Source organism: Melanostigma gelatinosum (assembly GCF_949748355.1).
Source record: "Melanostigma gelatinosum genome assembly, chromosome: 4".
NCBI classification, from domain to species: Eukaryota; Metazoa; Chordata; class Actinopteri; order Perciformes; family Zoarcidae; genus Melanostigma; species Melanostigma gelatinosum.
The window spans coordinates 253,852-280,110 of NC_136637.1; the positions used below are offsets into that span (position 1 = coordinate 253,852).

Here is a 26,259-nt window from a genome sequence, read left to right on the forward strand (position 1 = left end):
CAACAAACTAAAAACGAGTGTTGAGCCAGAATAGTAGTTTTCATACACATTACAGTGTTTCCCTTTTGGAAGATGGGCCGACCGACACACCAAATTTAGCACTTCAAAGTTTCTTTAAATGTTATATTACAACACTAACTTTTCAAAATCCACATGAGCCGGCATATCGGCAGGAATTAGATCCAGATTCATTCTTCATTCTTTTTATTTAAAAAGAAAATGTGACGTTTAAAGCTGGTTTGCCTGTTACACCAGTTATTTTTCCAGTTATGTCGTTCAAGCTAAATTATGACTTGTGTGTTAATCAATTAATCAATTAAGAGGTTGTTAATCGGAGTCTGGTGCAGTGCTCGCTCCACTGAAACACACCAGGGCAATATTACACCACAGACAACAATGAGGACAGAACAGCATCCCACATCAGTTTTAACCAAAATATTCTCTGGTCGTGCTCAGCTAAAGACAGAAAAACACCCAATCAGCAGGGTTTGCTCTGCTCCGCTGTGAGGAGAGACAGCCAATCAGCAGGCTGGTACATGGCATGTCTCCAGGGAGGTGTTGAAGATGTCTGTAAACACCGGCCTGGTGGACTGGTGATGGTTGATGGAGCTGTGGGGGATGGAGTCAGGACTGACCCATTGTCTTTTAAATCTACAATATAACTCATTCAGCTCGTCTGCCAGGCGGAGGCCATGGAGTGGGGGGGTTTTGGACTTGTAGTTGGTGATCTGACTGAGACCTCTCCAGACAGAAGCAGAGTCGTTGGCTGAGAGCTGATGTTGGAGTTTCTCAGAGTACAGTCATTTAGCATCTCTCACTGCCTTGCTAAACCTGTATGTCGACTCTTTGTACAAGTCCTTGTCCCCACTCGTAAAGGCCTGATCTTTTTGCAGCCTTAGCTGTCTGAGTTCTGCTGTGAACCAGGGTTTGACATTGTTATAACTCACCCTGGTGCTTGTTGGAACACAGCTGTCCTCACAGAAGCTGATGTATGAAGTCACAGCCTCTGTGTACTCATCCAGACTGTTGGTAGCAGTCCTGAGGACATCCCAGTCTGTACAGTCCAAACACGCCCGAAGATCCTCCAGCCTCACTGGTCCACTTCTTGAATGTCCTCCCCACAGGTTTACAGCTTGAGTTTCTGCCTGTAAGCAGGAATCAGATGGACCTTGACGTGGTCAGAGAGTCAGTGCAGCACGAGGGACGGCGTGATTGGCCCCGCTGATTGATGTGTAGCAGTGATCTAGAATATTCTCCTCTCTGGTAGGGCATTTAATAAACTGTCTGTATTTGGGGAGTTCATGGCTGAGGTTTCCTTTGTTAAAGTCACCAAGGACAACAACTAGGGAGTCCGGGTGGGTCCGCTCCACACACTGTATCTGATCGGCGAGTGTCCGCTGTGCGTCCTGCATGTTGTTCTGCGGCGGCATGTAAACACCGATCAGGATGAATGAAGCGAACTCACGGGGGAGTAGAAGGGTTTACAGGCTTGTGGAGTGATGGAATACATGGAACGACCTTAAAGAAGGATTCTGTATTCTGTTACTGAAAAAAGACGCTCCATTTAAATAGGCATGACAATGTAGCAGCCGGAGACCCCGGCGGACGCTTGGATGTAGATTTTATTAAATCTTATCATTAAACAAAGTCAAACTCAACTTTTTCTCTTCTGCCGGTGAACCTGAATCTTCTCCAACTTCGAAAACCGTGCAGCGCATTCCTGAACCTCAATACTGCCGAAAATAACACCGCAGTCCAAAAACACATGTTAACAGCCGTCCTTAGGTTTATGTAAAACGCTCTTTTCTCTTGTCCTTATTTGGTATTGAGATTTTCCGAAAGTAACAAAAAGTTGCCACGTCATGTTATTGTGATACTTGGATTGGGTTGCCGACTGCTGTTTTTTTTAAAAGGTAACGAGTAATTGTATGGAGATACATTTTGAGAGTAACTTTACTCTATTAAAGGGCCAGTGTGTAGCATTTCAAGGGATCTATCGAAATAGAATATAACATTCCAGACCTGAAATATGTCCTCACAGGTGCTGTAATGTTGTAAACATGCGTTTCCTCAGAGTTTCAGTAATGCAGACCTTGTGGATGAGGAGCCCTCACTGGGGGAGAGGAGCTGCTCCACTCCCCAGTGGAGGTGCTATGCCAAGTACATCAGCTCCCAGCAGATCCTCCTCACCTTCCTCCCTGCCTCCTTCACAGGTACACCTTCAGTCGTCCTCTTAGGTTGTGAACACATTCTGAGCAGCGCGGCGGTTAAACGTGGATGTTCTGTGTTTGTTTTGCAGACGTCCTGATGCTGATAGTGTCGGGGCTGGAGGCGGAGCCTCGGAGCAACGTCAGCACGCAGGATGACGACACTCTGAGCCCCAGCAACAAATCCCAGGCTGACTCCCTGTCCGGCTCCACCGGCGGGCTGGAGAGGTCCGAGTCCAGCACCAGGTCCCCCGCTCTCTCACCGCGGTCCGAGGGCCAGGCCGGGCCCGCCGACTCCCTGATCCCGGACCAGGACAGCTGGGACAGCAGAGTGTCGGAGACTGGGACTGGGACCCCAGGCTCAGGTCGGTCCAACACCAAATTGGTGTAGTCCAGCCTAAAACGATTTAAAGGCGAAAGTCGAGCGTCGCAACACTCTTAACTGTTAGCAAATTGAGATGAAGATTTTACACACAATAGGTGAATGATATCGCTGGTTCTAACTTTCCAGATCTGGGAGAAAAAGAGGGAGTCCAGTTCTCTGAACCACAGAAGGCAGAGTTCCACATCAGCTTCAGCAGGCAGGTGTCCCAGCAGAGCACCAGTGAAGGCAGCCAATTGAGGTGTCCGGTCTACGTCTACAACTGCTCCCTGGAGCACCTGAAGGAGCAGCTGGTTCACCCCAACTCCAGCCACCAGCCCAGGGACGTGTTCTTCAGGTACCGTGCTCGCCTGCAGCAATGAAAGAACCAGACAGACAGAAATCGAATTGGGTCAATGTGAAAAGGTTTTTAAGGAAGTACAGCGGCGATCTGGATCATATGTGAGGTCATTTACTGTGCAGACATCACATGCCTGTTCTGCAGCAGAAGCAGACTCTATGATCCACTGTTTGGATATGAACTTGTCACTTATTAATGCCTTACCGTGTCGTCATTTTCATCGTTCAGGTAGTTCTGGCACCACACGCTTCAGTAATGATGACATTGTACTCACCAAGGCCCTTCTCAAGATCACTGAAAGCATTCAGCCAGCACATGTGGAGAAGACGATGTGTGAATGTACATACAGAAACATAATGGCTCACAATGTGGCAGTGAACTGCTCATTGTATTGTTGTGTTTCTGCCTCCGCTAAACATTCATGGCAACTTGCACACAAATGCACCTTGAGAGTGGAAGGTGACGTGACTTCTTCAGGTTTGATGTCTTGAGCTCCTGACTCCACCCAATCAATGGAACGGATGCTTTCTAATGCACGCAAACATCTGCTGTAGCGATGACTCCAGCAGGAGAGTGCCTGCATGTCCTGTCTACCATCAGGTTTTTGGATGATGGTGGTCATGTTTGCATGTAAACACCATATCCTGGTGGCAGAAACCCTGATACGCTAGCTGGAGTACTCGGGTAGATACTGCGCCATGTATCCAGCTTTCTGATCCTTCTCTGCCAGGAGTGCGGGTTTGTCCTCAACTCAAGTTATATTGACATGATACCGTCACTGTTAAACCACAACATGTAGTCATTGTGACTGAGGTAACTGAGTCTGGACAGAAAATAGTGGCTGAGATGAGACACATCTGCAGGCCGACCATCAGACACCTCGATACTGTTATGATGTGCAGGGAGGGTTCTCACGTTCCATGTAGAACACGACACGAGCTCCCTGCATGTACACTGGTTTAGATAACCTGGATAAACTATTGGTTTGTCTCCAACATTGAGCAATCACTTTGGTGAGTACAATCTCATCATAACCGATAGAAGTGACCGGCAAAGCTACCCACGACCCATGAATGTTGCCAGCACATGCGTGGCAGTCCCGTTGTTAACGTGTGTGTCTCTGTGAGAATAGAGCTCAAGATGCTGAGTCCTGGGAGACGTGTCAACAGGTGAAGTTCAGGTAGCTCGACTCTGGCTCCGCTCTCCTTCCCTCTCTGTGCGCTGAGGCGCTGCTCACAAGTGTTGCTTCTCTTAACGCTGTAGGCTCTCTCCCCAGGCCTGTCTGTGCTTCCTCCTCAGTGCACGCACACGCACACACACACACACACACACACACACACACACACACACACACACACACACACACGCAGCAAGTGCACTGCTGCCACACACTGAACACAGCACAGATTTAAAGGGACAGTGTGAAGCTAACTGTTTCTAGCTGTACACTAGATACACTACGTGCATGCACACACACACACAGTAATCATGCCGCAGCTTGATTTAACTGAGTTTGAACAGAGTTCCTGAGAAAGTTGAGTTAGTGTGTGCTTGTTATCGTCAATTATGACGACGTAATTGTATGTCACGATATCTCAATGTATAATTTCAACACAATATGATTGCTGTGAAAGACGGTCCGTTGTCATATTGACTTGTCACCCAGCTCGTGTTACTTAGTGTTGGAGTTACACAGGCCCAAATCCACTGAGTGCAGGCAAGAGCGCGTATGCACATTGAGTCAGTTTGTGTCTGTTTTCATCGGCACATGGTGGTGATGGCCCAGTGTATGCCACAGGAAGAACTACAGACTTTGACATTGTTTCATTTGATCAGATGAATGAAATGGTCAAGAAGGCTTATGACTTCAGCTTTTTGTTGTCATTTCAATGAAAGAGAGCTTAAACTAAAGTGAGGTGGGAGGTGAAAAGGCCAATTCTAAAAGAGGAGACACATTCTGTCTTCTTGTGTAATTTGGGAGATGGAATATGATCGGCTGAAACCACATGCACACAGTAAAGAGCACAGCAGAAGTTGAATTTTCAGCAAGAATTGGTATTTTTGCTGTTTACCTTCCCGACAGCTTCAGAGGGTACCCCACCGATGTAAACATGACACCCCCACAGTCAGACGTCTCTCACAGCCTGTCGAAGTCAAGATGATCGAAATTCTAATTTATATCAATTCATCTTTTAACAGAACAAAAATCTGAATCATTGTTTATATTCAGTGCATTTACATTGTCTTTTTCATTTTACAAAGCGAATCCAAAACATTTAAATGATGAGAGTAGAGTGTGTGTAGAACTATTAGTCTACTTCTCTCACTGTGTATTGTGCTGCAGTGCGTGTAACTGCAGCTGTGCAGGTGTGTGTGTGTTGCAGCAGTCTGTCGTCACACCTTGTGTGTGTGTGTGTGTGTGTGTGTGTGTGTGTGTGTGTGTGTGTGTGTGTGTGTGTGTGTGTGTGTGTGTGTGTGTGTGTGTGTGTGTGTGTGTGTGTGTGTGTGTGTGTGTGTGTGTGTGTGTGTGTGTGTGTGTGTGTGTGTGGCAGCAGCAGTCTGTCTTCACACCTTGCTGTTCCATGGATGGAAACACTTTGGTGATCGAGGCCTTTCTCAACTGTTTAATGTTTTTTATTCTTTCTCCTGATCTTTTGTCTTTCAAACGCATGCTGTGGAGGTTTAGCTGTCTCTTACCAGCTTATTGGCTCCTTGGACTTTGCTTCCTGTAGTTGGAGATCTGGGCTAAAGTCTCCGAAACGCTTATGCAACGGCACACAAAACTGTCTCACATTGTCTCTTTACACACACGCGTCATAAGAATCAATCGAGTGGAAATCGATCAGTCTTTCTAACTGAGGACGTGTGTCCTCTGGCAGGTCACTGTCCCAGGACCGCAGCAGTCCGTCCCCTTGGACCGACCTCCTGGCTCAGCCTCACAAACACAAGGAGCTCGCCAACTACTGCAGCCTGCTGCAAGAGCACTACCACCAGAGCTACGTCAGAGGTGAGGAAGTTATGGAACGATGAGAGACACATTATTCAGGTCAACTGAAATCTACACAGCCCTGTCTGCTGTTTACCCGTCATAATAAAAATATATCAAGTTTATAAAGCTATGTGTACACTTCTTCATAGCATTAAAGGGACAGTAATCGCAAGAGCAAGGAGGTACGTGGACAAATTGAGTTATATATATATATATATATATATATATATATATATATATATATATATATATATATATATATATATAATATAATATGAGAAAAGTATCTGATCATAAGCAATCAACTTTTTCAATCCCAGTTGGAGCTTCATGATGAAGTCATTGATAAACTACCACATAGTTCATACAAGAAGATACAATGATTAAAAACACAGCATTGAGCCATTGTATGAAAGTGATTAAGGATGAAAGGCCTTTACACATCCGCAGCATTTCATTTGCACGTGAATATATTGTTTAGAGTCTTTGTCATGATTAAGCATCAACCAATCATGTTGTGCACAACATGATTTTTTGAAAATGTCCACTATAGTGTAGAACACAGAGGCTCCACAGTGAACCCAGATGCCAGACTTTATTACTCCTTTCAACTTGGACAAAGGCAGCGCAGACCACATCCTCTTCTTCCATTCTTACCTTTCACAATAAAAGCCCTGGACACACACACAATGTGTAACTGTTGATCAGAGGGAACTGACATTCACCAGATCGTTTCACTGAACAGTTGACAACAGTTTGAGGCTATACAACCGTGACTCAGACAGACTGCCGGATGCTTGGTCAATGGGATCCTGGTCGTTGGTCCTCTGCCTGCAGGAATATATTCAGTGTTACCATTATACCAATATTTCACTCCCAACATCACGCTGAGTCATCGGCTCATCATGCGCTCTCCTGGCTGTGTCTCAGGTGTGTACCGCAGCCTGCAGCAGTCCTACAGCATCAGCTCGCAGGACGTCCTGATGGCCATGGACTACTGCGAAGAATCCCTGCAGGAGATCGACGTCACCTCCTTCCTGCAGACCCTCTGTGGACACATCCGGGTCTTCAGGGAGCATCCCGGGACGCCAGGATGGGGAGGCAATCCAACACCTTCCAGGAGCCCTGCCACCTTCATCATTGGAGAGGTGGAGGAGGAGCGACCAGATGACAGGGCCGCCGTGGCCTCCTCGTCCAGGTAATGTGCACTGAACATCGTGTATTACGTCTTTCTTTCAATTTCATACTTTTTCTTTCTTCTATCTTAAGGTAGCGTGGTCGTGTGTGTGAGAATTAGGGCTGCACGATTGTGGCCAAAATCATAATCGCGATTATTTTGATCAATATTGCGATCACGATTATTTATCACGATTATTCATTAACTTTAGGGACATCTTTTTATTGCACTTTCACGTTTAAATGAACAAGAACACTGCTTCCACTTCCATTGTTGTGCTACAGTCAGGCTAATGTACAACTCTTTGCATCAGACTGGTCCTGATCACATCACAGTGCATCTCATAGAAGGAAAATATAAATAAAATAGTATCAACACTTTTTACCCAAAATTAAATCAACAGGGCACTGCTTTCACTTCCATGTTGTGCTACATTCCAGCTAATGTACGTCTCTGCATCGCTATGCAGCGCAGACACAACTCAAACGCACTCTGTCATATGATTTGTTCTTGGTTAACATCACTTGCCCGAAATCCAGAAAACTTCCAGACAACGAATGATGATCCTTTTCGAGGGGCTAGCCCAGGCCCGGGCAAACTACGGCCCGCAGATATTGATACAAAATTGCCCAAACTATAATAAAGACTAGGGTCCTTCAGAGGAGGTTTGCTCTCATCAAACCACAATCAGGATGAAACCGTTGCTAGAAAAAGGGAAGGCCTGATTCTCTTTGTTCACAGCACATGTTGAAGCCATTTGGTCAGACCCCAACACTGATTACCGTAATATGCGTGGTGTTTGTTATAAATGTACGTTGGTGCAAAGAGGGTGATAAGAAGCTGTACAGGGAGGGGCGTAGGACCCAGGGGAATGTGGGCGTAGGACCCAGGGGAATGTAGGCGAAGGAAACGGGAAGAGACTGAAGACACACCACACAAACAGCTGTTCACCGCTCTTCACCATCCTGCAGACCAGTGATGCTCAACTGGTGGTTCGTTGTGGACCGTTTTCAGTGGGTCGCGGGGCTTTGCTTTATGCAGCGGAGTTATTCACGCTCCTTTCCAGCATTTACGCCACTTTGTTCAGCTGTGCAGGAAAAACACCGACCAATGCGTTGTAAATCACATCACGTGATGCAGTTTAACCAATAAAATAAGGGTATTCTGATATGTCTCCTGACGCCAGTGAGATGCACCCACACCGTGACACAGGGAGGAGAGACAAGGAAAGACTTTACACAGCAGAGCTCTGATCATGTTTCATGTGACAGTTAAATATTTGTATGATCCGTCAAAGAATCAAACTGCTACAAAGACCACAGTCATTAACCTTTACACGAGAAACTCAGTGTCAAAAATGACTGCTTAATAAGTAAGTGCATGATAAAATATGCATTTATGCAACGACAAAAATACGGTGTAAGATCCCAGTTAACTGATGAACACCTCAGATCTGTTCTGAGAATCTCCACAACCAAACTGACACCAGACGTTGATGCACTGGTTAAAAGGGGTGACCAGCAACACTGTTCCCACTGGAACTAAATGAAAGTTACTTTTTAGGTCATGGCTTTTACTTGTAATTTATATGAGTTCACACAAATACTCCATTCATCTGCTACTGGCCCGGCCCGTCTGGCACATTTTAAAACTCAATGTGGCCCCAGAGCCAAGAAGTTTGCCCCCCCCTGGGCTAGCTCCTCGCCTTCTGCTCCTGATATTTGATTTAGCTTTCACACGACACCCGTGACCGTCTGCTCTCTGTTCTGTTGTCCGTCTCTCTTCTTCTACTAATACCGGAGTCTGCAGGGTGCGCGCATGACACCTCCCATCTCGTTCGCCCCCTGGTGGTCGGCTGACTGTTAGTTGAGGAAGCGCTTGATTTGATATGTAGCAGAGCACGCATTTTAAACGTCAATATCGCAGACGATCATGCTCATTTAATCGTGGCAGCCAAAATCGTGATCGCGATTAAAATTCGATTAATTGTGCAGCCCTAGTAGGAATGCGTATGTTCAGATCTGCAAATGCTCATCAAGATACAAGGGGAGCACACAATGAACTGGTGCTTGATTGATCTTCATTCACTGTCACGTCATGTAAGCTTTCAGATCAGATCCCGTGAAGTGAATCTCATCACCTGCTCGTGTTCTAGACGTTGGTTTGATGTAAATACTCTCTACCTGTTCAGCCTGAAGCTTTGAAGCTGCAGTAACCAATCAATCAAGGTTGAGCAATGAATGAAATGTGTAATGTGTGTCACGTGTGATGATGAATCCAGAGAGAGTGATCACCACCTCTACGCTCTACAGAGCTTCAGCTAACAGCTCTACTGCAGCAGGCCGACACATACCGTAGACCAGGCCTGTCCTGGTCCAGTCTGATCGCTCAAGTGTTGCCTATTTCAGAAATGCAAACAGCCGACTCTCTCTGCTGATTTTGAAGGAGTCGTTGATAACTTCTAAAGATATCCAGCGTTGTGATGGGAGTGATCTGAATAAGTTGAAGCAGCAGCCTCTTGTTCCAGCCTTCCTTACTGAGGCTGTGACGCTCCCTTTAGTGTGGATAGTGCAGCTTCGTCCACATGGTGATGTATCCACACTCACTCAGGAGCTATTGAAAGCACATGCGTTATTAACAGTGTTATTCATAGGCTGATATTTCAACCATCATAGACTACAGATAAACAATCACATCTATGTAAAATCAGACTCCCCCCCCCCCCCCCCCAATAAAGTCAGAATGGAAGCATCCTTCATTTCAGAACCACATTTTCCCACTCGGGCTCCTCAGGCAGCTGTCTGAAATGGTGACATTAACATAATGAGTTTCCTACGAGCTGACGCAGCTGTTCATGTTTCATGTGAATGCTTCTGGCTTTGACAGCATTGACATGGAGGATGCCAGTGAACCTGACTCCAGAGGGAAGTCCTCGGCTCCCACATCTCCACTGATCCAGGATGAGGCCAAGATCCCAGAGTTCCCTCTGCTGCTGCTCCAAACACAGCCCAAGTGTGAAGTGTATCCAGATCTGCACGGCATCATACAGGTACCGTCTGAGCTCTTCATCCCATGTTTTAAACCAGACCTGTAGTCTGTGATCACGCCCTACCTCGTTAATAAGCTAAAGGGGTGAAACTGAACTCAACACTAATTATTCCACAGGGTAAGTTCATGGGGATCGTGTCCCAGTATTTCAAAACGGTGCCCTCCAACCCACACTACTTCTTCTACTGCCCGCCTTCATGCAAGAGAGAGGTGAGTCCCCCCACTGGGGCTTTGACACTCTCATCGTCATCCTTGTGTTTTGATGGGACTGGCGTTGCTTTGTTTCCATAACTCACCATCACTACAGATGGAAATGAACATCAGAGATCATACAGAGGAAAAGGACATGATTGTGGGTTGACATGGCTGGAATGTGTATTTATGAATCTAATCAAAGAAGCTGTAAAATGATTGATCTGTGAAAGAGAAACGGCTCCCGCACGATTACACCGGATGAAGCTCTGCGCTGTGGCTTGTCTCCTCAGGAGGACTCGGAGGACGGGGACACGGGGAGGAGGCCCAGTGAGGAGCTGGTGTCAGAGGCTGAGCCGGCTACTGAGGACGGTGGGGAGTGCTCACACATCTTTACCTTTATTTAAGTGTTCTTAATGCAGCCGGGGGCACCCTTCCATTCTAATAGTTTTATTATGAGGCTAAGACAGGTGAGATGTTAATGCACATGTAGAGTTATTCAGCGAAGCCACAACAAACCTGAAAACAGACACGTGTGTGAGAGAGAGCTTACATCAGTTGCATTGGCTGCTGTGAAAGGAGCATCATGGGACAGATTCTGACTCACTTTATCACGAAGGAAGGTCAGCAAGTAAAGCGGAGTTAGGTCAAGTTCAGTCTGGATCAGTTGGCATTTCATCATCTGTCATCACCGGTTACCCTCAACGCTAGCAGAGACTAGACAAAACCGGATGCTGCTTCACACACAAGTGAGTCCTGTTGTGTTAGCTCCGCCTCCCGCCTCGGGCAGACCAACCACTGGCTGATGGAAAACTGTCACCTATTGTGCAGAAACGTTGCCACAGACACCCAGGTGACACCATATTACCTCATTTGGCGATGCATAGTGACTTGACAATCTTCATTGAGCGAAGTTAAGTTCAAGGTAAGTTAGGCAAGGATGACGTTGTCAGGCTAACGATGGGTTGAAGCTGATGTTGTGTTTGGGGTCCTGGAGACTCTGGGTCCTCTTCAACAGCTTATTATTCGATCAGCTCAAGACGTCATGTTGTCCTAACTCTATGAGAATTACTTCTGAACATGATGTTGAGCTGAAGACATGTTTCAGAAGTCCGCTACATCAGTTACTTCAGCTTGAGGTCTTGCGAGTCTCCGAGATCTGTTAACATTTTGACATGCTATATATCTGTAATCACTAATACACAGCAGCACTACACCTCCCACATCATGCAGGGTGATCTATGTACTGTAGCGTGAGCAGGCTCGCACCTAACACGGTAGTCCGACCAATCCTTAGTGGGTTTAGTGTCCCACAGAGGTGTCAGGAAAATGCCTTCGGCCTTTTATCTCACCCCGTAGCTGAGTCGTTCGGACTTCGGAATGATTGTCTTCCTGAGAGTCTTGTACGGCTCCGCCCTCGGCTCTCTCAGTAAGATGTAACCCTGACACCCAGTATGGGTAGTTACGTGGAGCGTCTGTACCTTACTACTGCCTATTGTGAGTTTCTCACCATTTATGACGAACACTGCCAAGTCTTCATCCAGGGAACTTACCTTAAGCTCCTCTGGTAGAGTCGTCATCACCTCTATATCACACGTTTCAGGGACAGGGGAAGAGGGGTAACTTCATCTCAAAAAACAGTCTTCAGTTTGAGTCCCAGACACTTACAAATGGTAAGGCTGTGTTTTTATTAAAAGTTTTCTCAAAACAGTTACACAAAACAATTTCAACTCAAGGAAAGTGCAACAGATATCAGTCGCTGTAAGCGTCTCACAGGGTCTTCTATAGAAGAAGAGTAGTCCGGTCTCTGAGCAGCTCTCCTTCTGAGGGTCTTCCAGTCCCCCTAAAGGTGAAGCCTCCACTCTCAGTTGTGCAGCTGCTTGTTAGGCTGGTCTGAGGCTGGTACCTCCCTCAGGTTCATGTGTCACTCACACACGAGTCCTCCTGTTTCTGGATCAACGACAGGATGTTTAACCGGTTTGATCCTGTTTGAACAGCATGAATTGTATAAGGCTTGAGTGACTTTCTTACATCAGAAGTGTAAACGAGTTATATGTTGTACTTTTATGCTTTCATATCTGTGTCTGTGACTTTTTGGGAAACAAAAGGAATATACATTTGTTCATGCACAGCCTGCATGCCATTACAAACATGAGATGTTTCCTTATATGGTGTAATAACTAGCTGTATGGTCATCTCATTGTTACTCCTCAGCTAGTGATATGATAATGAGCATTAATGGTGTTTTGCGAGTAGAAAACTTCTCCGGCTGCTGCATCATGACTGAGAGCGACACTGATTTGGTGGTGGAGTACGAGGAGCGTGGCGGTCGGCACGGTGAGGGCGACGACCAGTCCGTGTCGGACTCCAACACGGTCAACCAGGACCAGGACTCCTTCAGCATCCTGGAGGGAGACTCCCTGCTGGAGGGCGAGGGGCCGCAGCTGGACATGCCGCCGCTGTTTGTTCACGTCACCTGCTCCGTCAACATGAAGAGCTGCCACGGCTCCATGCCCGTACAGACGCTGCCCACCTGCCTCGGTGAGTACAGACACACACAAGTCTTTCTACGACATGCAGAAGTTGACATTGTTGTTAGAGTTACCACCACCATCATTCATTCATCAAAGCAGCTGTTTGTGTCCTCCCATCATCCCTCTGTAAGATATTGAGCTGAAGAGTTGAGACTGTGTTGTTGCGGTGCTGATCTCAGCTGTGTGGTCGCAGGTGAGATCATCTCCTGCTTGGAGAATGCCGAAGCCCTGCAGTCTGTGGATCTGAACGAGCTCTTAGTCACGCTAGATCTGTTTGTCCTGACTCTACCTCTGGAGATCGAAGTCATGGCTGATTTCCATCATAACCGGTGAGCAACAAGCCACCTCACATCAGCAGATTTGCAAGAAAAGAGAATTTCAGTTATTCCGTGTTTGGGCGGCCCGTCCGACTGTCTGTCACATTCTGGTGAGCGCGTTATCTCAGGACCGCCTGGCGTGAAGTTCTGCATATTGGGCACAAATTCTGCAGATCACATTGCAATATTCAAGATCCTCTGGAGTTTTCTCGTGAACAAACAAAATGTCTTTATGTGCACCAAAATGCAATGTGTAGACTGTCTTGGTACGTCCATGTTTAAAGGTCCCATGTTGTAGAAACTGAGATGTACATTTCTTCTTCAGATGTAAAGTAGGTCTAGGTGCTCTATACATACTGAAAGTACCAAAGCGCTCAATCCAAAGAGAAATGCACAGCCTGCGTGCAGACGTGTTTAAAACGAGCCGTCAGAGCTTCTGTAAGGTTGTTATACAACTATACAGTCATCGGTAGAAGAGCCACTGAACTCTGTGTCGTGTTCACAGCCAGCGACGCTGTGAACACGACGACAGCGGAAGACCAGAAAGCTCAGAAACATCAGTGGGATAGTGTGAAGCAGAGCTGACATGTCAGATGGAATACTGTATCCACAGAACATACATTGGAAACTATTTGATAATTAGTTTTGAAATGAATTGAGTAGTAACTTGATGAAAGGTGGAGGACAAGAGTTGTTTTAAAGGAGTCATGAAGCCGTTCACTCATTGGACCCTTGTGTGGCTCACCACTGTAGATGCTATCCTGACAATGAATGTGACGGAAAGCTCCCCTCTGTGTGCAGGTACACCTCAGAGAGCAGTGTGTCCCTGAACCGCTCACCAGGACAGCCCTCCTCCTATCGCTCCGACGAGGAGCTGATGGCGGTGTTGGACAGTCTGAGGGGAGCCGGTGCTGACGGGTGGGTTTGTTCAACATATGTGCTTGTTGGCCAGGACGATGCTGAGCTTGGACCTATTCTCTGTATTCTTTCTGATATGCGTCTTGTCTTCTGTCAGGGTCTCCAGTGATCCCTTATCCAAACTCCCACTTCCTCACAAGTTAGCAATTCTGGCCACAATGGACGAGGTGAGTCTTATTCTTCTAAATGTGAGCCATCACAGCAGCAACACAGCAAACCATCTTCAGCAAAGTGCAAATGAATCACAGTATGAAAGGAATACACAATATAAGAACAAGGGCAACTAGAATAAGATAAAATGGAAAAATAAAGGTAAGAAATGCTTTAATACGAGGCAGTTTTCTGTCCGTTTGTAGCAGGTACATGAACACTGAATGGTCCTCCATGTTTACCGTTGACTCTGGGGACACAGAGCACACCTGTCCCAGATGACCATGTAATACACACAACGTCAAGAAGAGAGAGGCTTCACTTATTACCTTTACCCAAATATGCAGTTCACAAATATGCTGTCAGTTAAAAATACATCATATTCAGTTTATTTTTCCACAGATGAATTCTATGTATATAGCCTTTGGAAATGTACATCAACATTTTTTGAACTGGATAAGCAGTTTAGAAAATGGAGGAGTCTAAAGATGTTTCATCTTCTAATCAAATTACAAAGCAAGCTTTAAGATTCCATATTCACACCTTTACTTCAGAGATAATGAAACCGTCAGGTGACATGACATCTACAGAGCACACCCTTCAACATCTCTGGAGCTCTCCTTCAGCACCACACTGACCATCAGTTACTGTTTACAGAGCACACCCTTCAACATCTCTGGAGCTCTCCTTCAGCACCACACTGACCATCAGTTACTGTTTACAGAGCACACCCTTCAACATCTCTGGAGCTCTCCTTCAGCACCACACTGACCATCAGTTACTGTTTACAGAGCACACCCTTCAACATCTCTGGAGCTCTCCTTCAGCACCACACCGACCATCAGTTACTGTTTACAGAGCACACCCTTCAACATCTCTGGAGCTCTCCTTCAGCACCACACTGACCATCAGTTACTGTAACACATGGAGTGCACAAGTGGACGAACCCTCTGGTTTGTTTACTGACCGTAGCACAAACTTTACATGTTTAGTCGCACTGTTGGCAGCATGCTGAGGATATCAAAGTAAATCTCCAAAGTTTATTGAATATAATAAATGATCGATTGCGATATTGACGTTTAAATTGAGTGCTCCGCTCGTACCAAACTCTGCTGCACGTCAAATCAAGCGCCTCCTAAACTAACAGTCAGCCACGATGCAAATGTTTCTCTTTAACAAAAGAACCTTTTTATGTCTTGTTTTGATGCAAAGATTTGTTAATCAGCAGGAACGTAGCACAACGTGGAAGAGAGCAGTGTCCTCATTTTAGTGTGCTTCTAGGAGAGACACTGAATAAGGAACAGTCCAATTTGGATGCGAAGATTTGTTGTGAAATCAGTTCTGTTTATTTCAATATAACCAGAATCAAATGTACATATTTTTACAATTTCTCAATCTTATTGCAACAAGGTGTGTGGATTATCTTGAGTAACCGCTTTTAGCAACACAAGCCGAGTGCCATATAGTCCCATTCTATTCTGTGGCCGATGTCTGCAGAATAAGGCAACTCACACCAAAACAATCTAGATTAATAAACAGCACATAGAGAAGAGGACAAAGATATATTTTAAATAAATAAAATATTTTGTCCCTAAAAACGTGATAAATAATTATTATCTCAAAATAATCTTAATCATCATTTCGTCCATAATCCTACATTCCTACATCAAAATCCACACTTGTCATGTTTTTCTCTTGCGAGATTATAAATGCATCTTTTAGGAAGTGCTCTTTAGTCTTGAGACTAGAATGGATGTTTTTATTCTTCACTGAAAAACGATAAGGTCCACATTGTTGCTCTTACCACACACACACACAGAGCAGTGATGAGCTGGTCTGTGGTTTGCGCTCTGTGTTTCAGATCCGCTGGCTGCTGGAGGATGAAATCGTCTCCGCTCTGCGTCACTCTCGGGTCATCAGCTCGGCCACGCTGCAGAAAGTGGCCGAGCACGTCTTGCGCTCCATCGGGCGACCGCACTGTCTCTGCGAAGATGTCCCGCTTCAGTTTGTCTTTGGGCCGGAGCAGTCGCTGGAGAGATTCAGAGAGGCAAGGACGCACGCACGCACGCACGCACGCACGCATGCACGCACGCACGCACGCACGCACGCACGCACGCACGCACGCGACTCGAGGGATGTTGAAGCACAGTGGTTCCTCCTGTTTTGGTTTGCTTATCATGCTGAGGTAGTTTTTAAACATATTAAATACCTCCATATTCATTTTCAGTGCTTTTTAACACAATATTTATTCATGTCCTGCTGTGAATTATTAAAAATGAACCAGTTTTATACGTACATATGATCATATTTAATTTTCTAAAAGATGTACTGTTTTCATTCCAGAAGGTTCTACTTTGCCATTTTAGGCTTATTTCAATACTTCTTGCGCAGATGTTTCACAATAAAAGCCTTCCAGCGCCTTAAAGGAAACCATGCTTCCCTCTCTGTAGGGGTGTAACACCACACACAATCTACAGTGTGGAAGGAAATACAAAATAGCAAAAGATAATATTTTTGTCATTTATTTAGAAAAAATTAAATGGTCGCTCATTAGTATGGTGTTCAAACGGACTTGGGTATCTTTGAATGGGACAGTGAGTGATCAGTGTTTGGACTCAGTCAGGATCTCTGATGGGTTAACGTCTGATCCCGCAGGAGTTCCGCAGAATGTCTTTCTCTGGCTACGTGCTGAACGGAGAACAGGGCAGCTTCTACTACATGTGCCTGAGCAGACTGCACCCCCACAGGATCCACGCTGCCAAGAGGCTGTCGGAGAGCACCGCGGACCCCCAGCAGCGCACCCACCCGGTGGAGGACGTGGTGCTGGAGAGTGAAGCAGAGGCTCGGGTGGACAGTGAGGTCGGACACGTCGTTCCACGCCGATGTGGAACAATGACACTCGATGCCTGCATTTGTATAATCACTGAGTGTTGAGTTTTAGTTTCATTGAGATGTCTGCTGATGCTCCGTGGTAGTTAGCCAATAGCTAAGCTTTCTCTTTCCTCTCACGAATGTGTCATCTTCCACTGTGCTGCGGAGAGAAGAAGCCTGACAAACTCGATGCATTTATACTTCAGTCAGATCCAGCAGCTTTTCTGTTGATGAATCATAATGATCTGTCCATCATATGCTGCTATGAAACCATGAACAACGGGCTTTATGCACAAGACAGGATGTATGCGTCATGTCTATTTGTCCAGGTAATCAATGAAGGAAACTCACTTAATAATAGGCCTATTAATAACTATTGGCAATAACAATAACATAGATAAAGCTACATCAATAACAAAAACAGAAGAAGAAAACAATATAAGATAAGATAATCCTTTATGAGTCCCTCAGTGGGGAAATTACAGGATTACAGCAGCATTGCTCACAAGTAAATAAAAATCAAGTAATATAGTAAAGTAAACAGTAAAACAGTAATAAATGAAGACGGTAAAGAAGAGTATTAAATATACCAGTATATACAGAATATACAGACAGATCAGGTAAATACTTAAACGAATTGGATATTGCACGGATTAGATAAGATATTGCACCAGGTGAATGAATTAAAGTGTTGAGAGTGTTCAGAGTGTTAGTGGTCTACCGAGAGCAGTTTGTTGTTTGTTTGTTCAATGGAAGTCGTGGTAATAATTCATTTCTTAACTTATTAACTATCTTCTGAAAGGAATGCAGATAATAAGGATTATTTAACAATGAGGAATTGGATTAAATGGAGAATAAGGAGAACGAGATGTCCTTCGTTGAGGTTTGAGTTCCAGTCGATGAAACTTGAATATTCTGTCCAACTGCAGAGCGAAGACAAGAATCCCCTCAGTGCTCCTGCTGACACTGCCGGTGACCCTGCTGCAGGAGCCTTGAAGCCCGAGGCCGACCACGCGGTTCCTCAGAGCACGGTGGGGGACCGAGGTCAGCTCTGTGCCCCCCAGCTCCACACCGACCGCTGCGCAGATCCTACCTCGCCCCCCAAGATGCCGTCCAGCGTCAGCCTGGCTGAGTCCATGCAGTCGGCCTCTCACAGTGAGTCCAGCAGACACGCTGCAAACCTCTACACCTCAGACCTACGCACAAACACCTGAGTGCATGACTAAAGCATGGCTCGCTTCCACCTGTCTTGTCTTTGGTCATCCGATCAGGACCACATCCTGAGGTGTCCTTCCTCACATTGAGCTCTGATCTGGGTGAGATCACGTGGACAGCATGTGGGAACAACCCGGAGAATTTATCTCACAAAGGTTCCTTTTCCCTACAGTTCATCTCCTGAGAAGAGCAAAGGGAAGAAAGTCCTGTTAATTAGTGCTGATGAAACGCCAGCTTTTCCTGATTTGACTTCAAAACAAAAGCTTTTAAATTACAAAATAACGAGGGACTTTTATTGTGAAGAATATATCGGAAGTTAAAGCTGTAAGTTATAAGCTCTGTTAGCAGCTATTCTTGGATAAAACAAGTCTGCTTGTACTCCAGGAGGATGAGTAAACAGGAACGACAGCAGAGGAAACGTGTTTCTCCTCTTGAACTGAGTCATGGCTTGCTCACCGTCTGACCAGGCAGCTCACGTTGAAGTGTAAACACACACATGTGGACACAGCCGAGTTCTGATCTGGTGCATTCCATCACAAAAGTCACATTAACAAGTGTAACCGTGGCCTAAGTTGCTATCAGCCTCCAATGAATTGCGTCTGTTCATCAGTCAGCACCAGGCGTTACTAACGTCAGGTACCTGTGTGGTCATGACCTCATCAAATGCTACAAGTAAAGTAAATGTTTTTCTATATTTGTAACATGATGAATTGATTCATTGTCGTGTGAGGTTTACCGCCTCTGGTTCCGCTCAGTATTCTGTGATGGGTTGTACTCTTCTCTGTTTCTTATCACTGTGAACTGAGTCATGGCTTGTCTGCGTGTACTGGTCACTAGTACGAGTTAGTCTCTTTAATGCTGATGGACATCTGTATGTCAGGGTGCTGCAGCCCATCTACAGAGTGCTTGCTGTCAGTCAGACATTGATGCTCTTGATTCTGTCTGGGGCGTGTTCGTGCTTCTCTGTTTTCAGTCATTGGAGTGCATGGGATGGAGATGCTGGTAGCCAGTATGAGAAAGGGTCGCTCTGTTTCTTATTGACGTGATCAGATTGCTGGCTGATAATCTGTTCCTATTTTATTTAATGATTGAAGATATCATCCATTCGTCATGACAGAGGCTAATGTGACAACTGATCGTCAGGTGATATGGCCCAGCTCTATCACGTTAGCCGTCTCAAAAACAAGAGACGACAGGGTTGTCTTTTGTCTCCAGTGTCCTCTCCATCTACAGCCGTCCTCTGAGGCTGTGTGATATAACGGAGCTCATCTCCGTGCTGTGTTTCGTGACTCTCGACTCTCTCCTCAGGCTGTGGCAGACTCAGGCCGAGTCGAGTCCAGAGTGTGGTCTCCAGCCAGGGCAGCCTGGACTCAGACATGCAGGGTAAGTAACCGAGACGGAGGATGTCTGACCGTCACCATCAGTGTGAAGAATGAGGTGGTCATCTCTCACCGGCTTGTTCGTTTTGCATTTACAAAAAACTACAAAATACAGAGCCACAGTATGAAGGTTACCTACCTTCCACCTTCTCCACACTTGAGATTGGAGTTCATTCCCCAGTGTAAGAGCATGTAGCCAGAAGGCTGCCATGTAGTCGAGCTTTACCAACGGAGTGTCTTCTGCCTTAAACGTCAGCTTTATAGCTAAGTAGTTAGTTTTTTACAATACATTTGTCTACATTTCAAAACTGCTTTGCATCTTGAACTTACCAGCTCATCTTGAACACGGTTCCATTATATATTAAACTTCACCTGGATAAACAGCTCCATCTTGTGGACACCCCACGTCATTACATGTTCTGAATCAGAGGCAGAAATAGCTCCTGGTAAAGTGACTTCTGAAGAGATCCAACCGTGAACCTTGTGAAGCACCACTGATGTTAATGCTTGATGCTACAATACAAGTGCACACAGTGTGACAGACTGAACAGCTGTTTGACACTGGTGCTTCTGTGTATGAGTGTCTCTCACCAAGGCTTACAGACTTCACTGATGAAGATAAATGATGACGCCATAACTCTGCCTCTGTGTGTTTGAAGGTTATGATGGCGGCAGCAGTGACTCTGAGTGTGAGAGCCCCACCCTGGATGAACAGCAGTGTCAGTCGCCTCTGGTGCCCGACTTCTGGCTCATTGTTAAGCTCCACCAGGACAGAGTGAAGGTCTACTCCCATTCCAGGTCAGACGATCCTCAGACCATGATTCAACAGTGCAAATTGTGTGGCTTTCTGGTGCGACCCATAGAGGGCGGGAGTCAGTCAGGCGTCAGTCAGTCAGGCGTCAGTCAGTCAGGCGTCGGGCGGGCGGGTGGGCGTCGGGCGGGCGGGCGTCAGTCGGGCGTCAGTCAGGCGGGCGTCAGTCAGGCGGGCGTCAGTCACGCGGGCGGGCGTCAGTCGGGCGGGAGTCAGTCAGGCGTCAGTCAGGCGGGAGTCAGTCAGGCGTCAGTCAGTCAGGCGTCGGGCGGGCGTCAGGCGGGCGGGCGTCAGTCGGGCGGGCGGGCGTCAGTCGGGCGGGAGTCAGTCAGGCGTCAGTCAGTCAGGCGTCGGGCGGGCGTCAGGCGGGCGGGCGTCAGTCGGGCGGGCGGGCGTCAGTCGGGCGGGCGGGAGTCAGTCGGGCGTCAGTCACGCGGGCGTCAGTCACGCGGGCGTCAGTCACGCGGGCGTCAGTTACGCGGGCGGGCGTCAGTCGGGCGGGAGTCAGTCAGGCGTCAGTCAGGCGGGAGTCAGTCAGGCGTCAGTCAGTCAGGCGTCGGGCGGGCGTCAGGCGGGCGGGCGTCAGTCGGGCGGGCGGGCGTCAGTCGGGCGGGAGTCAGTCAGGCGTCAGTCAGTCAGGCGTCGGGCGGGCGTCAGGCGGGCGGGCGTCAGTCGGGCGGGCGGGCGTCAGTCGGGCGGGCGGGAGTCAGTCGGGCGTCAGTCACGCGGGCGTCAGTCACGCGGGCGTCAGTCACGCGGGCGTCAGTTACGCGGGCGTCAGTCAGTCGGGCGTCAGTCAGTCGGGCGTCAGTCAGGCGGGCGTCAGTCAGGCGGGCGGGCGTCAGTCGGGCGAGAGTCAGTCGGGCGAGAGTCAGTCGGGCGAGAGTCAGTTGGGCGAGAGTCAGTCGGGCGAGAGTCAGGCGTCAGTCAGGCGGGCGGGTGTTAGTCGGGCGGGAGTCAGTCAGGCGTCAGTCAGTCAGGCGTCAGTCAGTCGGGCGTCAGTCAGTCGGGCGTCAGTCAGTCGGGCGTCAGTCACGCGGGCGTCAGTCACGCGGGCGTCAGTCACGCGGGCGTCAGTCACGCGGGCGTCAGTCACGCGGGCGTCAGTCACGCGGGCGTCAGTCACGCGGGCGTCAGTCACGCGGGCGTCAGTCACGCGGGCGTCAGTCACGCGGGCGTCAGTCAGGCGGGCGTCAGTCAGTCGGGCGGGAGTCAGTCGGGCGGGAGTCAGTCAGGCGGACGGGCGTCAGTCAGGCGGACGGGCGTCAGTCGGGCGTCAGTCAGGCGGGCGTCAGTCAGGCGGGCGAGAGTCAGTCGGGCGAGAGTCAGTCGGGCGAGAGTCAGGCGTCAGTCAGGCGGGCGGGTGTCAGTCGGGCGGGAGTCAGTCAGGCGTCAGTCAGGCGGGCGTCAGTCAGTCAGGCGTCAGGCGGGCGTCAGGCGGGCGTCAGGCGGGCGTCAGGCGGGCGGGCGTCAGTCAAGCGGGCGTCAGTCAGGCGGGCGTCAGTCAGGCGGGCGTCAGGCGGGCGTCAGTCAGGCGGGCGTCAGTCAGGCGGGCGTCAGTCAGGCGGGCGTCAGTCAGGCGGGCGTCAGTCAGTCAGGCGTCAGGCGGGCGTCAGGCGGGCGGGCGTCAGTCAGGCGGGCGTCAGTCAGGCGGGCGTCAGTCAGTCAGGCGTCAGGCGGGCGTCAGGCGGGCGGGCGTCAGTCAGGCGGGCGTCAGTCAGGCGGGCGTCAGTCAGGCGGGCGTCAGTCAGGCGGGCGTCAGTCAGGCGGGCGTCAGTCAGTCAGGCGTCAGGCGGGCGTCAGGCGGGCGGGCGTCAGTCAGGCACGCGTCAGTCAGTGGCAAGCGAGCGGCACTCGTTCGGCACCCGTCAAGAAGCTGCCGAGCGGGCGGAGCCACATTTCCTGAGTAAATATAAAAAACGAAATGTTCACCCTGCATTCATCTGCTATGATACTCTCTGAGACCTCATCAGCCATTTCTGTTTGAACATTTTGTAAAATGGTGAAGTCATTCACTCTCAGAGGAAAGTGTCTTCTCCTCGCTGAGAGCATCGCTTCATTTAAACGCGGCACGGTTCTGTGGACGGATTGTCACACGCTCGATGCAGGCCGCTCTCTGAATCCCGTACACGTCTGTTGCAGGTGCTTCACAGCCGGCAAAGAGGCCAGTGCTGAGGAGCTGGAGAAGGACGAGGAGCTGCCTGAATACTTACACCTACATCAGATGGTGGTCAGGAGGATCGGCGAAATCTGCAGAACAGTCAACCAGGTAGCTGCTGCTGCACGCTGCACCACAGGCTGAAATGAAGTATTCTCTGTCATAAATTAAAGGAGCTTAAGGATAGAAGCAACACAATATGCATGTGATTAAATACAAATGATACAGGATTGTGTGTTTTGTTTGTGTAGCGCATGCTGCTGCAGGATTTACATGACAGCCATGTGTGTAACTCTCTGCTGGTGGCTGAGAGCGAGGAAGACATCTGGAAGAACGAGTCTCTCTACAGGCAGCGGCTCAACACCTCCGACGGTGAGTCACAACACAGCCATACTGTAAGTCTTTTGGGGCAAACAGACCCTTTATTGTATATATTTTGTCATATCTTACCCTGATGTCACAGACTACAACACGGAGGAGAGCTACCAGGCCAGAGACTACCTGGCAGCCACCATGCAGTTCATCCCTGGACATTTTGCCTGCGACGTGGTGTGGAGCACAATCATCCACATTCACCCGCGCCTCAAGATGGGACCCAACATGGGGGTGTCCAGGGGTGAGTGCAGACCTGAACATGTTCCCGTGTGTGGGTTGACTGCCGCAGCGACACAGCAAATCTGTTTAAAGTATTAGAACACCAGAGGTGTTAGTGTAGCAGTTAGTGTGTTCACTTTGTAGAATGGCTGAAGATGACTCGACACATTGTTTAAGATGAAATGTTGAAGTGAGCGGAGCCTGGGAGGAATCTGCTCTTCTCTTTTCAGTCACACCAGGTCAATTACAAACACGTATTTCTTGCCCTGCTTTTGAGTCGTAGTTGTAATTATATATTCATGGGAAATAAACCATTTGAGAAAAACAAGTCGAGGTGAAAACCTGGCAGCATTTATTCAGAGAAGTTTATGGTGCTGGCCCCTTCATTTAGAGATGTCTGTTCAGTCCAATCAGAGCTGCTCACCAAACCAAAGGAAGTTGTCTGGGTGTACTTCCTGCTTATGCAGCCTACTGAGTATGCGCAGCAGTGTTTCTCCCGCTGGCATCTTTAAATCGCTTTCCTCGAGAAACGTTGACCACATATAAAATCATCATGGATCGTAATAGAAAGAGTCACGATTGACCCTGTTGTCGACAGGTTTACAGAAGTCTCTTTTACAATGGTGCTCTATGGGGAAAATGCTTTTTGGGCCAAAAGGGTATTATTTCTGCTGCAATACCACAGGTGGCCACTGGGCACAATTGGATGACACAATATCCAGTTGTCATACATCCATGGGCTGACTTTGCCAATCAAAAACTGTAAATTGTAGATTAAAAGAAACGACTGACAGAGATTAATTTAAACCCAAGTAAATGTTCATTTATCACTCCAAGCTTTATTCTCCCATTTATGCATGTTCAGAAATGAATCGTCATTTTGTAACTGGAAGCGTTCCATTTGAACACTGTCTCTGTTTTAGTAATACCAATGACACAGTCCCTCCCACGATCCTTATCCTCTGCAGGAATTCATCAGAAAACGACACGACATGTAAAATGCATTGTACAGGAATAGCGCCTCAGCAGGGAGCTGGTCGGGGGACTGTGCAGATTAGCGTCTTGTTCTCCCATGAACAAAGCTCTCCTCAGTGTTCTGTTTTAACACAGCGATGACCCTCCTCTCAAAGAGGTTGATTGAGCTGAATCTGAGCGTCTGTGTTGTGTCTCCCTGTCGCAGCGATGCAGGCCCTGCGCTCCGTGCTCAACTCCTTCTGCGTGGTCAACAGGAAGAACATGTTTGTCTACCAGGAGCGTACAACCAAATCAGTCTACTACCTCAGGTTAGGCTTTCCCATCCCTATTCAGTCTCGGCTTCATCACTTCCTCGCTGGCTTTCAGTCTGTCTTCACTTTGGCTCACATTTGCTGTTGCAACGCAGCAACAGAGCTTTTTGTGGGAACATTTTTCATCAGCACAGTGGAAGGGGAAGAACCCCCCCACAGATGTTCTTAGAGCAGCAATATGGGAGAGAGGAAACTGAACCGCCGTCAAACACGGCCCTGCGAGTAAATGTCGTTGGTGGATGCCCCCGGGCCAGATGGTGCAGCTTCCACATCACATTGTTAACTGTGAGGTTGGAGGGAACACTTCTGTCTCCTCACACAGTTCACAAATCATTCTGCAAGAATGAAAGTGATCCATCACGGGAGTGAGCAGAGGAGAGAGTGACGATGGGACGTGTCCTAAGAACATGCAGCTGTGAAGATGGAACACAGTTGATCATGGGGCATTGTCCACCACGTTCATGATGGACCAGTGACGTATGACGGGGCTGTTTCTCAAAGCGACATCAGCTGTTCCACAGCCTCAGTAAGCTGCTGGTTGTTTCAGTTATTCTCCTTCATACTGGACCCTTAGTGCTGATGAGCCGACAACAGAAGTCACTCAAGCTGCAGCACACATCACGGTCATCACAAAATGACATGGGCAGCAATCATTAACTCTAATAGAAGGACCTGTTTCAAAATCACACTCAGTATAATGTTCTAGGACACACTTCCAAATCCTCCCATTCGTCTTCTTCTTCAGGGCACTTTCTCAACTTTCATTCAATTAGAGATACGAATCTTGTTTGTTTGATCAAATATTACAACAGAAGAATAAGAAGAAACAATGGAGGAAAAATATGAAGATAAATGAACAATAGAGTAACAATAATTATTAAGTGTAAAAGTAGGAATATAGAGAGCGATGAGAGTGAGCTAAATATAGTAAAAGATACAAGTGGAACAGAAAAAGTAAGTCACAACAGAAGATTAGTAACAATAGGAAACACCAACACCAGTGCCTAATGTACACGAACATACAAAAGTCATGATATTGAGAGTATCAGTGATACAAAGTTACATTGCACATAATATATGGAAACACACTATTGTATTGTTGTCAGTGTGAAACGCTGCTTGTGTTCCCTTCAGACTGGCTGTGTCCCTCTGTGGCCTCTGTGGCTTGTCGTCAAACATTCAAGCTGTTCGTTGGCAGTGAGTGGTGCTATCACAATGCACCCTGCAGTGTGTTACAGCTCCAGGGTTATTCATCGTACACGGCAGCAATGAAAGCCCATATCAACCTGGTCTGTGTCACAATTTGACCATTTTACTTGAGCAAGCATGACACGTTGTTTTTGGGTCATGCTGCCTTTGTCTTTTAAGATATCGTCATCTTTAGTGTTCTGTTGCTGTAATTTACTTTTTTGCCGTTCCGACTTTCCAACACATCTTTTTAAACATTAGTGCGTTATTTGAAAACGTCTCACTATTAGAAAAGATAGAAAACACTGGAGAGGGACAGGAAGATGAGAGGTTTGAGGATGGCTTAGTCAGTGGGTGACATTTGATAGATATGGCCGAGGATGGAATTGTTCCAAACGTATTATAAGGATCCTTATGTATCCTTATACTAGCGTATTGTCACAGAGACATCCTTTAACACAGAGGTCCTCAACCTTTCTTGCACCAGGGACCGGTTTCATGTC

The 26,259-nt window shown here is 47.5% G+C and overlaps 1 protein-coding gene across 1 annotated transcript in view; it reads left to right on the plus strand.

Annotated features, from left to right (window-relative positions):
- Window positions 1-26,259, plus strand: part of szt2 (SZT2 subunit of KICSTOR complex) — a 151,593-nt gene that overhangs the window by 27,192 nt on the left and 98,142 nt on the right. Inside the window, exons 24-45 of the mRNA XM_079267210.1 lie at window positions 2,075-2,213; window positions 2,300-2,572; window positions 2,719-2,926; window positions 4,062-4,109; window positions 5,809-5,936; window positions 6,849-7,116; window positions 9,982-10,144; window positions 10,261-10,353; window positions 10,629-10,707; window positions 12,592-12,876; window positions 13,063-13,198; window positions 13,988-14,104; window positions 14,202-14,271; window positions 16,116-16,301; window positions 16,910-17,113; window positions 18,055-18,280; window positions 19,649-19,723; window positions 20,379-20,517; window positions 22,673-22,799; window positions 22,940-23,060; window positions 23,152-23,304; window positions 24,463-24,565. Coding sequence (XP_079123336.1) covers window positions 2,075-2,213; window positions 2,300-2,572; window positions 2,719-2,926; window positions 4,062-4,109; window positions 5,809-5,936; window positions 6,849-7,116; window positions 9,982-10,144; window positions 10,261-10,353; window positions 10,629-10,707; window positions 12,592-12,876; window positions 13,063-13,198; window positions 13,988-14,104; window positions 14,202-14,271; window positions 16,116-16,301; window positions 16,910-17,113; window positions 18,055-18,280; window positions 19,649-19,723; window positions 20,379-20,517; window positions 22,673-22,799; window positions 22,940-23,060; window positions 23,152-23,304; window positions 24,463-24,565 — 3,341 coding nt within the window. The remainder of the gene's footprint in view (window positions 1-2,074; window positions 2,214-2,299; window positions 2,573-2,718; window positions 2,927-4,061; window positions 4,110-5,808; window positions 5,937-6,848; window positions 7,117-9,981; window positions 10,145-10,260; window positions 10,354-10,628; window positions 10,708-12,591; window positions 12,877-13,062; window positions 13,199-13,987; window positions 14,105-14,201; window positions 14,272-16,115; window positions 16,302-16,909; window positions 17,114-18,054; window positions 18,281-19,648; window positions 19,724-20,378; window positions 20,518-22,672; window positions 22,800-22,939; window positions 23,061-23,151; window positions 23,305-24,462; window positions 24,566-26,259) is intronic.